Genomic DNA, 17,626 nt, shown 5'->3' with positions numbered 1-17,626 from the left:
TTGCATCAATTGTTGTTTTTGCATCCAGCGTATGGCCAGCCACATGCATGGGCCCTATTACAATTTGCCCAAGATCAGCACTATTCATCAAGTCTAAAAGGGAGACCGTATCAAGATCCCTATGTGCCTCAAGATGAAAGTTGAAATCTCCCAACATGCAATCAAACCTTTTGCAGATGTGCTACTTACACTGGCTATAAATTCTAATATTTAGAGATTTTAATATTCAGTGCCCCCACCTGCCAAGCCCACTTCAACACACTTAGAAAAATGTGCATGCAAACCAAATGAAGCTGAAGGAAAGGCTAGCATTGTCTGCGCAGCTTTCTACTATAAAAGTGCAAGCAGTGCATAAGGAGAACATTCTACATCATGAGTGAAACCTAAACAAAGCCCTGTAAATAAAGTTGAGAAGTTAAAATATAATGTAAAAGCAAACATGTCTGAAGGGTACCACAATTTAAATTTCTTCAATTACAACTTAGCGTTTGCAATTATGAAGATGAAATGCAATAGGCAACAGTTGAAAAACAGCTACTCAACACCATATGCTCATGTCAGACTCCTAAAAACATGCAACAAGGAAAATCTGAAAACTAGTCAAATTAACAAATGGCAGTTTCAGTTACTGGCTTCATATGTTAGAATTGGCTGCGAGTGATTATTAAAATGCTTCAACAATACCTCCGGTTTTGTTTTTTTACTCACTTACGATTCATCAAGCAATCTTCTCACCCTAAACATACAAACTTTACATTTTCACAAAGAACACACAAGTGCCAAAGAGCAAAAAAATAGTTTCTAGCTTTGGTATAGAACAATGTTTAGAATGTTCTTAATAAAGTTTTGCACTTGAGACTAGAAAAAGAATGGCTCTCTGAGAAACAGAAGATACATAATGTATATAATTTGGCTGTACTCCTGGTGCTGCAGCAAGATATACGCACCTTCTAGAGGCTTCTTTGGGCTAAATGTGTGTTCTTTTAAATGACTTTCCACTGATTCAGCTGTTGTCACAAAGACGTCATCATTTATCTCCGGGCTAATGCTAGAAGATTGTTGTGATGCTGTGCTCGTAAACTGAGTTTTCTCGTGATTGTCTGAAAAGGAGTTAGACTTTTCCTCACTTTGAACACATGGCTGCGGGATGTTTAAGGAGTTTGAAGACTTTTCCTCACTTTGAACACCTGGTTGAGTGTTGCTTACTTGTTCTGCAGGAAAGATTGATGACAAACCATTTCGATTACAAATGGCAATCATTCTTCATTACAGCAGATTAAACGTTAAGAGATCATATGCATTATGTCAAAATAGCAAAAGGAAATCTTACTTGTAATTATAAAACATAAGTGTGCAATTTTATTGGCTGTTCTTTCAAAACAATTAAAGATTAACTATTCAAAATGTCATACATCACTCATGAGGCTGATAGCCATCTTAACCCTATTAAGTCTCCATAGCGTGTATATATTACAGCAATGACTACCTCACAATTTCTTGCCGTTACACACCCAAAAGTGCTACTACTGTTGTATTTGAATTCATCTTGTATGACAGTCTCATTTATACAAAGAGAAATTATAAAATTAAGCAAATTACAAAATTCAGTTATGTATTCAATTGAGTTTTGGCAACATCTTAATATGTCTGTTGTATCACCTGAAATTAGTCATTTTCAAGCCCTAAATGGGCTAGAGGTGCATAACTTATTTCAATTAATGAATGCATGTACCACACAGAATAAGTAGCAGCACTTAGAAAAACACATTTTGCCCTTAATGGGCTTGCACATCCGAGTGTCCACATTGTAGTAATGCATAGTACCTGTATCACAGCCTATTTGGAATCAAATATTCTATATTTGGATTCAAATATTCTATCATCCGTTGTTCCAAAAAGTCCAACCGTAACAAAATACAGCTCATCAACAACAGATGTTTACATAAATGACTGTTTTCGCTTGTAGTGGGATCCTCAACATCCGTTTCGACTTCTGAACTAACGTCTGATGCTTTTTCGCTTTGATATTGCTCTCGCCTCTGCCTCTTACTTTTGAAAAGTCTTTCTCTCCTGATAGTATCAAACCTTAAGGCAAAGGTGAAGTTTTGCCCTCTTTCATAATCGTTTGTAATCACGTTTGAATGGGAGTTTTGCGGCTGATGATAATCTCCTCACACTTGTTTATCTTCACTTTCATTTCTGCCACAAATGTGTTTACTTTTTTAATCAGCTTCTTTGTGACAATTCCGCATTCAATTTGCCAATGTTCTGCATGATGGATTGTCTGTCAGTATCAGCATACTTAAATAAGATCTCTACCAATCGCAAAGAAACATTTGTGTTCCTCTGCGCCCATTCCTTTAACACATCATGGTATGGGTTCTGGAAACTAGGTGCTACGAAAATACGGAACTCCCTGGGGATTCTGCCAACCTCTTTCACAAAGTCTCTATCATAAGTAGAATTTATATTTTACAATCTCCCATGAAATTCTTAATTTATGGTCGTACGTTTGAATGTAATGTTTGGAAATTAAATGGGCAAAATGCTTGTAATAAATATCTATTATGCGTATGACATGAGTACGCAAATAACATAACAATTTAGCAGTTCCCGTAATGTTAACAAGGCCGATATTGGCGGAAATGCATTATTGGTCACATCGTAATAAAATGAACTACTTCAGACCTTGCTGTGCTTGAGTCTGTTTTTTGCATGTTGTTGCAGGTTTGTGTGTGTCCTGTGTGTGTGAGAGAGAGAAAGCTACTTCTTGATCCAGAAAGCATGGTTATAGATCCATCCAGTACTTTGAGAAATGAAGGCTCACAATGTATGTATAATTTCATGCACTGGAGAATCCACGGAGGATGCGCAATGAATCCGCAAGCTCCACCATGCGTTGTGGTTGGCTGGCCGTTCTCTGAGGGAAAAGTTGTGGCTTAATTTTAGGACTTGGTCCCAAAGTTTTCAAAAATAAAACCAAATAAGATATAGAGAGGCAGGGAAGAGTCTTGTACCGCTGGGCCTTTTGGAGAATGCCACACCCCCCCCAACCTTCGCCCCAGGGTAAAATGGCTTTAAAAATGTTTTTGGGGGAGGGTTTCATGGATCCACTGATTCACCGCAAGGGTTCAGTGCAGCACCCTGAAGAAATCGCATAAAATCTGCGGCATATCGAGATGACAGTTTATCTATGACACAGCAAGCCAACAAAGTGGCAGGCATGTGCTTCACCATTCTTAGATGGCTACGCAAAATTGTCTGGATGTTACCACCTACCACCCAGAAGACCGTAGTCAATGCCTTAGTTACATCTCGGCTTGACTACGGTAACATCCTGTACCTGGGTTCAAACAAAGCAGTAATAAGACGCTTGCAACTCGTGCAAAACGCTGCTGCCAGACTGCTTTGCAGAATCCCTAGATCCGCCAGGATCACCAAACATCTTAGGGACCTGCATTGGCTCAGGGTAGAAAATCGGATCCGCTTTAAAACCCTGATCTATCTGTTTAAAATCAAAGCTGGTACTGCCCCCAGGTACCTACAAGATCTTGCTAAGCCTTACCTCCCCAATCGCAGCCTCCGTTCATGTACAGCAGCGAACTTCGCGGTGCCTAGGTACAAACGGGCTAGAATGGGCGGGAGATCCTTCTCATATCTGGGTCCAACTCTTTGGAACACACTGCCCATCCATATACGCAAGGAAGAAAACCATATGAGATTCAGGAAAAGCGTAAAAACTTGGTTGTTCGACAAATAATTGCCTGTTGATTGCTCTCTCTCTAGTTGTGTTATGTGCTTTGCTATTCCGGCGCCGGGAAACCCTTTGTGGGTAGCTGCGCGCCTTATAAGTGCTATAAAAGAAATAAAAAATAAATAAAAATAAAAGTGAGGGAGAGCACCCGCAGGGGGTTTGGCACCAGACTGGGCTGCAGGAGAGGCCAACCCCAAGCCGCACAGGGCGACAGACCTCTCTCAAACAAAAAATAAACAAAATTCACTGAAAAAGAATCTAAGGTTAACGTAATGTTATAGTTGGGAATTTTGTCAAAATCTGTTTATTGATTTTTATGTAAAGGTTACAAATAATTTACAGAAACCATATTGCGTTCAGTCTTTCACAGGAGCAAAAAAACGTACATTGGATAGCTATAGTATAGGCGCAGTTTAGTGACAAGTTTCAGATTGCCCCTGTGAGCAAAAATCGGAGGAGAGAACCTCGTGCAGACTCAAAAGGCTTTCACGTTAACTATCCACTATACAGGAGGAATGCATGTCCCCAAAGCTGAATGCTCATGTTTGGACGCCACCATAGGTGAAAAAGAAGAGCCAATGATTACATAAAAAAAAATATTCAAACCAACCATACCCAGAAAGACACCAGCTTAAATTCTAGTATGTGGAGAGGGGACGAGAAGGGAGCCTCCTGCGACCTGCACGAGAGGGCCTACGAGAGGGGGGGAGGAGGGAGAATCAGGGCCCCAGCCACGGGATAAAGAAGCAACCTTCTATATCAGGAAGAGATGCAATGTGCTCAGTCTTGGACCGCATGAAAATAGGGTAAGCCCCTGCGATAGATAGCTTACTAGTGGGCACCAAACATAATCGAAGCCCTTAGGTGCATGGGCGCCGCAGAAATGTTTCCGGAGGGGGGGGGGGGGTGCACATTTTTTAACTTCATCACCATCCCCTTTGCACCCTTCTCCCCTCCCCCTTGCACCCTTCTCCCCCTTGCATCATTCTCCCCTCGGCCTTGCACCCTTGCCCCCTTTGCCTTGCACCCTTGCCCCCTCCGCCTTGCACCCTTCTCCCCTCCCCCTTGCACCCTTCTCCCCTCCCCCTTGCACCCTTCTCCCCCTCCCCCTTGCACCCTTCTCCCCCTCCCCCTTGCACCCTTCTCCCCCTCCCCCCTTCTCCCCCTCCCCCTTGCACCCTTCTCCCCCTCCCCCTTGCACCCTTCTCCCCCTCCCCCTTGCACCCTTCTCCCCCTTGCACCCTTCTCCCCCGCCCCCTTCTCCCCCTCTGAATCGCACCCTTTTCTACCTTGCACCCTTCTCCCCTTTGCCTTGCACCCTTCTCCCCTTTGCCTTGCACCCTTCTCCCCTTTGCCTTGCAGCCTTCTCGCCCTCTGCCTTGCAGCCTTCTCGCCCTCCCCCTTGTTCCTTTCTCCCCTCTGACTTACACCCTTCTCAGCATTCCCCTTTCACCCTTCTCCCCCTCCCCCTTGCACACTTCTCTCCCTCCCCCTTGCACCCTTCTCCCCTCCACCTTGCACCCTTCTCCCCCTCCGCCTTGCACCCTTCTCCCCCTTGCACCCTTCTCCCCCTCCACCTTGCACCCTTCTCCCCCTCCGCCTTGCACCCTTCTCCCCTTCCGCCTTGCACCCTTCTCCCCTTCCGCCTTGCACCCTTCTCCCCTTCCGCCTTGCACCCTTCTCCCCCTCCGCCTTGCACCCTTCTCCCCCTCCGCCTTGCACCCTTCTCCCCCTCCGCCTTGCACCCTTCTCCCCCTCCGCCTTGCACCCTTCTCCCCCTCCGCCTTGCACCCACCCTTCTCCCCCTCCGCCTTGCACCCTTCTCTACCTTGCACCCTTCTCCCTCCGCCTTGCACCCTTCTCTACCTTGCACCCTTCTCCCTCCGCCTTGTACCCTTCTCCACCTCCGCCATGCACCCTTCTCTACCTTGCCTTGCACCCTTTTCCTCTCTGCCTTGCACCCTTCTCCCCTCTGCCTTGCACCCTTCTCCCCTACCCCCTTGCACCCTTCACACCCAATGGAGGGGGCTGCCACCTGGAACAATGGCACACATGACACACTGGCGATCGGGGGGGGGGGGGGGGCGCCCCCCCCTGTGGTTGCCCATGCTTACGAGAGTCCTTGACAATATCGGACATTCGTTCAAGGGTCAGTGCGCGCCACAGGCAGGCATGCCATTGTGTGAGGGAGCCTCCGGTTTCTTCCAGGCTGCCTCCAGTGCCATCTTGGCCACACCTAAACACAGCCACATAATGGAACGGTCCGCTTGGGTCTGTTACTTGAGAATTGGGCTGCGCTCTCCCAGGAGTACATGTTCCATGGAATCGGCAATCGGGTACCCCAATATTAGGCTGATCTGGGATAATATTTGCTTCCAGAAGGGTTGTATAGTGGGACAATCCCACTATGTATGTTAAAAATCCCCCAGGAGGCCGCAACCCCGCTAGCAGCGATCGGACGTTGTGGGGAAAATTGAGTGCAGTTTCTGTGGATGGAGGTACCAGTCATACAGAGTTTTATAGTGGGCCTCCCTCAGGAACATGGACCAAATGTATTTTGCAATGTCTTTGTATAGGGACTCCCAATGCTTTTCTGAAGGCGGGGACGGGAGAATGCCCTCCCAAAATGTTTTGTGGCGCAGTGATCGCTGTGGCCTAAGTGTAAGCAAAAGTGTATAGAGGAAGGAGATGCACCCCTCCCTGTGTTGCCAGTTTGGACGAATTTTTCCAACGGGAGCAATTCCCTAGTGCCGCCTGTCGCATCTGCGGCTGCTGGACCCAATGTACCAACTGGGCATAATGGAAGCCTTCAGTTTGTGGAAGCTGGTTGCGGGTTGTGCAGTCAGTGAAGGGGTGTATCCTCCCTCCGGTGAACAGGTGCGAAATCATGAAGCATCCTTCCGTCTTCCAATGATCAAAAAACCTTTAAGTGCTGTAGGGAAGGCAGTGCAAAAATCAATAGGGGTGTCGGGGGATGGAAACGTGGTCAATGGTAGGGTTTTAGTTCCCAACCGTCACCTCCGCTCCGCCGACCTCTCCCTGGCCACCGTCCCCATGCATCCAGAGAACCACCACCTGAGGCAGATCCTTCTCCCACAGCGCCACCAAGATCTGGAACACCCTTCCCCTCAATCTACGACAGACCCAAGACCTGCTGACCTTCAGGAGACTACTCCAGACCTGGCTATTCGACCAGTAGCGGCAACCCCCTCTCCCTCAGCGCCTTGAGACCCTCGCGGGTAAGTAGTGCGCTTTACAAATCTTGTGATGGATTGACTTGGTCACTGTGTCCTATACCTGTAGGGTAGCTGCTGTGGGTATGCTCAGATATGCGTTGGCCGACCTGTCAGCTCCCTGTCTCCACGGTAAATCCCAGATGGTTCTACTCGTCACCTGTCGGTCTATGTGGAGCCACAGTTTTCCAATTCCCACAGTGACCATTCACCCAGGACCCGCAACTGAGCTGCTCTGTAATATAGAAGGAAATCTGGGAGAACAAGGACCCCCCTTTAGTCGCGGTCTCGTCAGGAGGCGGTGAGAGAGACCTGCTCTTTGCCCCTGCCAGATGAAATTTGTGATCATGGATCTCAACTCCTTAAATAATCCCTTCTCAGGCTGGATAGGTAGCCCTTGGAGGAGATAGAGAAGGCGGGGAAGCGAGTTAATCTTTACCACGTTAATTCGGCCTATCCAGGAGATGTATGCGGCGCTCCATTTTTTGAAGTCAGTTTTAAGCTGTCTAAGCAGCGGGGGTAAATTGGCCCTATATAGATTACTCAACTTGGGGGTGATTTGAACTTCTTAAATATGTAATGGCCTTACGCACCCTCTGAAAGGAAGACATCTCCTCCACCGTTCTTTGCACCTCTGGGGGCAGCGTTAAGTTTAGTATGAAATATTTAGTTCCTGATGTATTTCGGCCAGGGAGACAACTGGATTGGTTATTGACAGGAGGACATCGTCCGCAAACAACAAAATTTTGTGGTCATATGTGCCAAACCGAATCCCACTAATCTTCGGGTTAGCTTTCACCCTTGCTGCAAAAGGTTCGATGCTAAAGATGAAGAGCATTGGAGATGGGGCAGCCCTGTCTGGTACCCATAGCCAAGTTAAAAAGTCAGAGGCCACCCCGTTCACTAAGACCCTAGATCCTGTGTTTAGATAGAGTCTCTGCCTGAAAAGGAGTTACCAAAGGTAAGTAACTTGTTCTTCTGATAAAGACGTCTAATCAAAGATTCTGCATCTTAGAATAGATAGCAAGCTAAACCTGCCTGGAGTTGGGCCTGCGAACTGGCTTAGACAAAAAAGTCCCGGAGGACCAAACAGGCAGAAAGTCCACTGAGACTGACGTGACAATCCAAGCAGTAGCGCTGTGTAAACGTTTAGAGTGATGTTCAGCTGTCAGATGCCCAGAACAGGTAACTCTGTGTGCTAACGCAGTAGTGGCAGCCTTGGCCCTGGTAGAGTAAGACCGCAAGCTCTCAGGGGGTTGCATTTTCACCAATGAGTAGCAGATTTGTTTTCAGAGTACTACCCAATTATCGATGGTTCATTTCTTGCCCTCCTTCGCTTTAGTGAACCCAATGAAGAGTGGATCGCCCACCCGGTGATTGTTGGTGCAATTAATATAGAATGACAATGCTTTTTTTGGGTCCAAACGATGGAGTCTGTCCTCCTCCTTTGACGGTTGAGGTGGAGCCTAAAAGGCCAGCAGGGTAATGGTCTGGCCAATGTAAAACAGGTTGACCACCTTCGGAAGAAAAGAGGCACGCGTTCGAAGAACTAGTTTGTCAAGGAAAAAGTTGGTCTATGTAAGCTGGACAGACAAGCCCTGAAGTTCACTGACCCTCCTGGCCGATGGAATGGCCACCACAAACACTGTTTTTAGAGCCAAAACCCGCAGAGGGCAGCTATGCACAGGCTCTAAGGACCAGATTGAGGTCCCATTGGGGCATCACAAAGGAAATAGGTGGAAACAATTGCTGCAAACCTTTCAAAAACAGTCACACTCGGTGACTTAAATAGGGAGATTTGGTCCGGCAGTCACAAGAAAGGAGAGATGGCTGACAACCTTTAACAGTACCCAGAGCAAGTCCTTGCCGGGCTAAAGAAAGAACAAACAGCAAAACCTTAACAAGAGGTGCAGAATGGGGGTCTAAATGGTGTGAGGGATACCAAACCATAAATGTATCCCAACAGTAGGTGTAGACAGTTATAGTGGAAGGATACCCGACTGCCCCAATTACATGACTAACATCAGAAGAAAGATCAAAAACCCACAACTGTCGCCATCAATTTCAATGCATGAAGGTGGAGCGTGCACATTTTTGGATGCAGGGCCTTGTCCTGTTGCGCCTGAAGATCCGCCAGAAGGGGCAGCCTGATTAGAGGATAGATGCTCATGCAGTTTGGAATAACATACTCTGTGCCCAATCCAGAGCCACTAGGCAGACTTTTGTCTCATCAGTCCTGATCTTCATGAGAACTGAGGCAGGAGTAGAGTGGGTAGAAAGGCATACAGGCGCCCCAAATTCTACTCAAGATGAAATAGGTCTCTGAGCGAGAACCACTTTAAAAACTCCAATGAGCGAAAGTGGAGTCATTGCACATTCTCTGCGAGGTGTAAATATCTAATCAAGGTTCTCCCCAATCTCAGAAGAGACTTTGCACCAACTCTGGATGTAAAAACCATTTGTGATTTCTGAGGCATCGATGGCTGAGTTTGTCTGCCCTGGCTTTCAAAGACCCAGAACGACCTGAAAAGATCTTGTTCCAGCCAAGTCCAGAGGCGCAGAGCCACCTGGCACTGGTTCCACAACCCCACCCTGCCCTGTTTGCTGCAAAGCAACATGGTGGTGATGCTGTCCATGAACACCTGTACCTGTCTTCCTGGGATCGATGGAAGGAAGCCTGCAATGCCAAGCGAATCGCCATCCGCTTCAGAAGATTGATGTGGGGCTGGGACTCTATCGGAGACCAGAGTCCTCTGATCTCCCCCTCTCCCAACCCAGGAGTGATGCATCTGTCACCTCTGTAAGCTCTGGGTGGGGAAGGGAGAGCGATCTGCCACTTACCCAATCGTGGTTCGTCAACCACCACTGCAGATCATTTGCAGTTCCCTCAGATATATAAACGAAAGTCAGAAAGATTCTCCTGATGTTGCACTCACTGGGAGTTCAGGTCTCACTGCAGAGCCCTCACATGCCAGTGGGATGCAGGAGACTACGAGACCATGAGCCTCAGAGTCAGTTATGTTAGGAAATGACAATTTGTATTGCCTACTAATCACCCATGAGGGTATCTAGGCCCTTGAGCAGGTGTGTCGTTCCGCAGATTTACTTGAAAAACCAGATCTTCAGCCTCTTTTGGAACTCAAGAAGGAGGCTCTGATGTGTTGAGGGAGGTCGTTCTGATGTGTTGAGGGAGGTCGTTCTAAGTGTTGGGTACGATATGGGAAAATGAGCGACATCCTACTCTGCTTTTGTGAATGCCAGTGGCAGAGCATAGATATGTGGCAAACTGGTGAAAATGGATGCAGCTGTTCAGGTAAGCAGGTCCAGTGTTGTTAAAGGCTTTGTATGTGTGCATGAGAAATTTCAATTGGCTGCGCAAGTGAATTGGGATCCAGTATATCTACTTGAGGTGCTGTGAGATGTGGGTGTTGTGAGGGAGGTAGGTACGAGTCATGCAGTGGCATTCTGGATGGTCTAAAGTCTGTGTAAGAGTTGCTTAGAGATTCCGGCATAGAGTGGGTTGCCATCGTGGAGCCTGCTTGTGTTGAGTGCTTGCATGACAGTCCCTCTGGTGTTCTGCAGTACCCAGTTGAAGAACTTGTGTAGGATGTGGAAGCAGGAGGTGCTCTGTGCACGGACTTGTGCAGTCATGTTGAGCTTCTTTAGGGTGATCCCCAGATTTGTGTGGTCTGTGGGTGTTGGACCTAGCTCTGACAGCCACCAGGTGAAGTCCCATGGGGAAGTCTTATTTCTGAATACCAGTACTTCCACCTTGTCTGAATTGAACTTCAAGCAGCTGGTTCTCATCCACTCTGCTACCATGGTCATGTAGTTGGTGAAGTTGGTTCTAGTGGTTGTTGTCTTGTCCGTCGGGGAAAGGATGAGTTGGGTGTCATCAGCATAGGAGAGGATGGTAATGTCTTGACCTCGGATGATGTTGGCTAGCGGTGTCATGTAGCTGTTGAACAGGGTGGAGCTCACGGATGATTTCTCGGGTACGCCACAGATCAGGTTCTTGGTCTCTGACATGAAGAGAGGTAATCTGACCCTTTGTGTTCTTCTCATGAGGATGGAGCAGATCCATTTGCGTGTACATCCTTGGATGTCAGTCTCACCAAAATCCATGATAGAGACCAAAATATTGGAATCATTACCTGAGCATCCCGGACTCACCACTCCGGAGGATAGGCGTAAAACTGCAGTGTGCCCAGAATGGGTCTGATGAAAGGAAGGGTCTGATAGGGAGTCATATGTGACTTCGACAAGTTGATAGTGAACTCCAGCTAATGCATAAGGGCTACCATAGTCTGGAGGTGGGAGGCGACTGCCTGGGGCATGCCCATCCTCAGCCAGTTGTGAAGGTGGGGGAAGACTGACACACCTAACTTCTGCAAATGGGCTGCAAACACTGCCATCACTTTTGTGAACACCCAAGGAGCGCTGGTGAAACCAAAGGGGAGCACACTGAATTGAAAAAGCTCATGACTCATAAACTACTGGTAATGCCTGTGGGCCGAACGGCTGGGATGTGGAAACACGTGTCCTGCAAGTCCATCACTAGCATCTAGTCTACAGGGCAGACAGGACCTGAGCCAGTGTGAGCATCTTGAATTGCTCTTCTTTCAGGAAGTGGTGGAGATTGTGCAAGTCTGGTATAGAGCAGAGACCTCCTTCCTTTGGTACCAAGAAGTAGTAGAAATAACAACCAGGCCCTTCCTCTGGTGCGGGCACCTTCTTGATGGCTCCTTTGACCAAAAGAGCCTGCACTTCCTGACTAAGAAAGACGAGATCATCCACGATCAGCCGTTATTGGCATGGTGGGAGGGGCGGAAGTGTTTCCAAAAAATGGTAGGGTGCACCCCTTCATGATTGACTAAAGCATTTGTCCGATGTAATCACCGGCCACTGGGGCAGCTGGTGTATTATTCTGCAGCAAACGAGATGGCGGCCCTGGGTGGAGTACATGCAAAATTAGTTTTGAGGCTGTGGCAGCAAGAAGGACAAGAGACTGGTAAGTACGGGGGAACTGGTTCACACATTCTTTCTGGGCTCCAATACCCCACCCTCAAAAGAGTGGGAACACTGCTGGACTTGATATGGCTAGTACTATGGTCACCAAAAATGTCCCTTTCTGTGTCACAGTAGGGGTGAAAGGACTGGTGTTGCAGACTAGTCAAGATAGTAGAGGCCAAGGGATCTGGCAGTGACCCTGCTCTCGTGAAAGTGCTGAGAGCCACATCAACCTTATCATCAAATAGGTGGAAGCCATCAAAGGGCATGTCAATCAATAAATCTGTACTTTCGCTGAATACCCAGTGGACCCTAACAAGGCATGCAACAGTGCCACGGTAGAAGCCACGGCTCTACTCAGTGAGCCTGTGGTGTCCAATCCAAACCAGATGGCGAACTTCCGTGCATCCCTGTCGTCCAACAGAGCTTGGTTGAGGATGGCAAGTCCTTCCTCGGGGCAACACGGGAAGCAGCTGCCCAACCAAATCCCACAATATATGGGAATATTAGCCCAAGAAGCATGCAGTGTTCACCTACCACAGGGCAAGGCTGGTGGAAGAAAAACTGTGCTTACAGAAGGTGTCCAGCCTCTTGGATTCCATATCTGATACTGAGGTAGGGAGCACACTTGGGTGGACCTTCGCGGTTGATGCCTACACCACCAGGCTCCAAGGGGACCATACACCTCATCCCCTCCTTCAGAATGGTAGGGATCAGTGGAAAATTCCAGGGGATGGGGAGGCCTAAACTGCACCAGCATCGTCTAGTGCATCCGCTATGGGGATGATAATCAGCTCACTGTTAAGCGGTGCCAGGGGATAGTGCTGTGAGGCACGTAGCTCAGGTGGGTGGTATTACCCCTGACTGTGCTAGTCCGGATTCAGATGCAGCTCCAGAGGACCCAGCTGTGTCAAGAGCGAACCAGTTAACTGTAACCCAACAGGGGCACCTCCCAGCTACATGAGGCCTGAATGAGCTTCAGAGGGTGTCGATGTTCCAAACATGGCTTAACAAAATTAAGTTAGGCAGGCGTCACTCCGGCACCTGGAAACTATAGGCAGCGCGGAGCTGGCCCCGAAACCAGCTCCACAGGTGGAAAACCGGACCTGGAAACATGTCATAAAGAAGATGAAGTCACAGAGGGTTTCAACAAATTCTTCTTGGGCTTTTTTGACATACACGACTGACAAGGAGGTCTTGGAGTGGGAAGACTATCGTTGGCATGAACAGCTTCAGGAGCAGCCCAGAGATCATCCACGGGAATTAGACTTGGAGCAGTACAGAGCCTTATCCCGCCCCACCGCCAGGACCTTAATCGCTCACAAATTACCTTTGGGTGCAGCGATTTGTACTTGACGCAGACCTTGGTGCTGTGGCCCAAACCCAAGCACCGGATACAAGTCAGATAGAGCCGGACACAGAAATTTGCCTGTAACAATTTCCACAAAGATAAAACCTAAAGGATTTAGCAGGTGAACCTAATGCCCTATTTGCACTGGGGGCAAAGCCCAAAAATGTCGACAAAAGGTAACAAAAAAAAGTATCAAAAGGTGACTGAGGTAGCTCTTCGGACTCACACTGTTGGCAAGGAACACAGGAAATGTCAGTGCGTAGGGGTGGCCCCTATACAGGCAACCCAACCTCACTTCCAAAGCAGACGCAGAGCCAAACCATGCCAAAGACTGCCAAGAGTTACTAATCAAGATTTTCGGACTCCAGTCTAATGTCTGGGGAATATTCTAGGGTGAGGAATAAGCGGTTAAAAGTTTATCAGTAAGAAGATTACTGCCTTTCATCTTTATTACAACAAGATTAAAAACAATATCTGGTTTTGACCAGAGAACGAAGACAACAATTAAGAGTATGTTGCTGAATGCTAAAGAAGTAAACCAGAAAATAGGTAGAAATGAAGAAAAGTAATACAAACGATCTATTTTAGCAGTAACTTAGGTACACAGCAGCAATTCTCACCTTGAGGTGGTTGATGTGGACTCAAAGGCTGATTATTCAAAGGATGAATCATTGCGGAACCTGGTGTCAAATGAATTTCATCAAGCATCTCTTGCATACTATTTGAAGATCGTCTGGTTGATCTCCGTGGTTTCTGTTTTCTCTTAATGTTGCCTGAAGAGCCAATCAATGTTTCCTTGGTTTGAATATCAAGTACAGTTTCAGCATGTTTTCCTGAAAAGTAGATTACAAATCATCCACAATGTTAATTGTGCATTTGCTTTAAAACATTAAAGACAGTTATTAACTTTAAACAAATGATAATGTGGCTATGCTTGCATCCAAATTACGGGTGCCATAGAAGAAACTCAGCAAAAAGAAATATCAATAGAACAGTAGGTACCAATATAAAATGAGACAAAGAATGCATCTGAAGTCATATCTCTTATACCAACAGTGCTTTCTTGAACAGATTGAGTGATCTTGCTCAACTTTTTTATCAAATGCAGAAAAGTCATAGCACCGGCAAGCCTTAAGACTCGTCCCCACTGGACCGGTGGCAGATCGGCTATCAGAGCTAAATTAAATGCGCTCAGTTCCATATTGTTAGTGAAAAGCTACTTTTCTTTCAGTCTCAGTTCTTTTGTGGCCTGTGCGTGCAGATTAACTCAACCTGATAATCAAGGGTCTGTCTTCACTCAAACTGTAGGTTTGGAGGATGGAAAGGGAGGCAACTCCTGAAGACTGAGAAGTTTCTGCCACCAGTGTATTACAAGACCTAAGAACTGACATTATTCGTTCCACTGCTTCCTTCAAACCTGTAGACCATTTTGTGTTGTGCGCCTCCGAAATAGGTCAACCTTCTCAGTGTAAAATCCGTAATCAAGAGGAGCAATAGCCAAGAACAAAGGCATTATGACAACTGTTTTAATTGAATTGGGAAAGAGCTTTCCAAAATATTTGTCTGTCAATCTTTACAAGTTCAGGATTCTTCACGGAATTCTCTACCACCACATTTGACGATGAAAAAACAACTTTGTCAAGCTCAGAAAATCTTTAAGGATCCACCTACTCTCCATTCCTTTTTGATAATCAACCCTTCAACACATTTTAAGTCAGCTTGCACTCACAGCCCTGTGTAGTCAGTGTTATGGCTCTATCATTGTAATGGGATATTTTAGTTGGCAGGCGTACTAGGCACAACATAGCCATACCTAATCCTCTAATTGTTCATACAGCAGGCTTCTAACATGCTACTTTGTATGTACCCTCACCCACAAATCACTGAGTCCAGAGGTCGATGGAAAGCAATCTAAATACATAAATATTAATGTCTAATGGAGACACTGCAATTGGCAGTAGTCTTATTGAGAGAATGTTTAGGTTCATCAACAGTCCCATACTGGATAAAAGGGTTACCACAGTTGTAAACATCTATTTTAGCACTAGTGTGAGAGAGGCAAGGTCAGACAATCTCCCAGGATGAGGAAAACAGTGTCCTTCCTTTATATGAGCGGTCAGAAGTGGCAGATATTTTGTGCAGACACTTGCTACCGATAAGAACCACTGTAGGCATTGTTAAAGCACCTTAAAGTGCAAGTACTTCTGGTGTTTGAATGAAGAAGAAGAATTAAGAAAATGTCACTAGTTGGAAAGAATGCTTAGTTATAGACTTGTCACATTTCTTAGATCTAGTATACTTGCTTTAATTTCTTAAATACAGTCTAATCCCCTATGTTATACTTAATTTCATCATATCTGCCCACTAAGGTTCTCAAAGCTCAGCAAGCATCAAAAGTTCTATAAAATCTACTAAAAATTAAGTGCAGTTTCTACAGTTTTACCACACTCTGTCTGACCCAGCTTGACTGTGACCAACTCGCTAAGAACAAGCTATTTACCGTTGGTAATGATGTATCTGCAAGAGAGATAGATTAGTTATAGATTTCTTAACTTAGAATTACCCCCAGGCGTCAGACTGGATCTGGAGATTTGTTTCTCTTAGCAGTACCTCTGCGCGTCAGTAAGTGGTGTCGACTTTGCGACCGTCGTCGGTGTGATGGTCGGCGGGATGATGTAGCAGTGTCTACTTAGACGGCGCCCCTGTGTGCGGACATCAGTTTTGACAAGACTTTCCACGCTATAAGTGCAGATCCATTCAAGACACTGACTACTGGCAAGCCACAACTAGGACCATATAAGGGAGTCCCTATCTCTAGAAGTCAGTTCGCAGAATCCGGATGATGGGTGGGGCAGTTAGGGATCTATAACTAACCTATGTCTCTTACAGAGACAACATTACCAAAGGTAGATGACTTGTTCATCTGAAAGAGGCAGTTATTTATAGATTCCTTACCTTAGAATAGATACCCCAGCAATACCATCCCCAGAGGAGGGTCTGCGAATCAAGTTCACACCAGAAAGTCCTGGAGGACAGAACGGGCAAAGCAGCCATCCCTCCGGACTGGACTATCTAGGCAGTAAGGGCTGGTGAAGGGGGACTCCACGCGACAAAGCAGTAGTTGCTGCCGTAGCTCTAGTGGAATGAGCCCAGAGACCCACTGGGGGTTCCTTCTTCGCTAAAGCGTAACAAATATTTAAACAAAGGACAACCCATCTGGAGATGGTACGCTTTTGGACAGCCCACCATTTCTTGGCACCCACATAGCCAACGTAAAGTTGATCGTCCATCCGGAAATCTTTAGTGCGGTCACAGTAGAAGGACAGCATACGTTTAGGGTCCAGACAGTGAAGTCTCTTCTCCTCCTGCTTGGAAAGGTGGGGAGGTGGGAAAAAGGTGGGCAACGTAATGGTTGGTCTAATGTGAAAAGGTGTAACCACTTTTGAAAGGAACAAGGGTCTTGTTCGAAGCACCTCTTTGCCCAGATGCACAGAGAAAAAAGGGGGCTTGGAAGAAAGCCTGAAGCTCACTCACTCTGCCAGCATAGGTGATGGCAACAAGAAAGGCTGTCTTCAGAGTAAGGAGCCTGAGAGGACAGTTGTATAGAGGCACACATAAGATAAGTCAAGACAAGGTTCAAGTCCTACTGAGGCATTATGAAAGGAGATGGAGGACAGACATGAATAATGCCCTTAAAGAACTTGTTAACAATAGAGGACTTGAACAAGAAAAGCAGAGATAGCCGCCAGATAGCCTTTGAGAGTGCCCAGAGCAGTGCCCTGCTGGGCCAAAGAAAGAAGGAAGAAAAGAACCTCAGAAAGAGGGGCGGAGAGGGGATCTACTGCCTCCACTGTGCATCATGCCACAAACTTGTCCATCGGGAGGCGAATACCGTGTTAGTGAAGGGATGCCTGGCTGCCAAAGATGACATTACAGACTTCGTGAGGAAGGTCAAAGGGTGTCAACTGTCGCCGCTCAATCTACACGCATGAAGGTAGGGGCTGAACAGGTTCAGTTAGAGGACCGTCCCCTGCTGCTGCAACAGAAGATCCTCCCGAAGGAGCAGTCTGATTGGAGGATCGATAGCCATGCTCAGGAGCTCGGGGTACCAGACACATCATGGCCAGTCCGGGGCCACAGGAATGACTTGGGGCCGGTCGCGCTTGATCTGCAGCACTCGAGGCAGAAGTGGTACAGGCGGAAAGGCGTACCGGAGGCCGCAGATCCACTCCTGACGAAAAGAGTCACCGAGCGAGTGTCGCCTTGGAAACTCTGACG

The 17,626-nt window shown here is 46.9% G+C and overlaps 1 protein-coding gene across 3 annotated transcripts in view; it reads right to left on the bottom strand.

Moving 5' to 3' along the window:
• Nucleotides 1–17,626, bottom strand: part of PHF20 (PHD finger protein 20) — a 1,067,420-nt gene that overhangs the window by 587,034 nt on the left and 462,760 nt on the right. For all 3 annotated transcript variants that reach the window (XM_078652233.1, XM_078652235.1, XM_078652234.1), the window contains exons 10-11: nt 13,969–14,181; nt 948–1,211 (exon numbers count right to left, since the gene is read on the bottom strand). In XM_078652233.1, coding sequence (XP_078508359.1) covers nt 948–1,211; nt 13,969–14,181 — 477 coding nt within the window. The remainder of the gene's footprint in view (nt 1–947; nt 1,212–13,968; nt 14,182–17,626) is intronic.

The sequence above is a fragment of the Lissotriton helveticus genome, chromosome 7 (assembly GCF_964261635.1).
Source record: "Lissotriton helveticus chromosome 7, aLisHel1.1, whole genome shotgun sequence".
NCBI lineage: Eukaryota > Metazoa > Chordata > Amphibia > Caudata > Salamandridae > Lissotriton > Lissotriton helveticus.
This window is presented reverse-complemented; position numbering and strand designations above follow the sequence as displayed.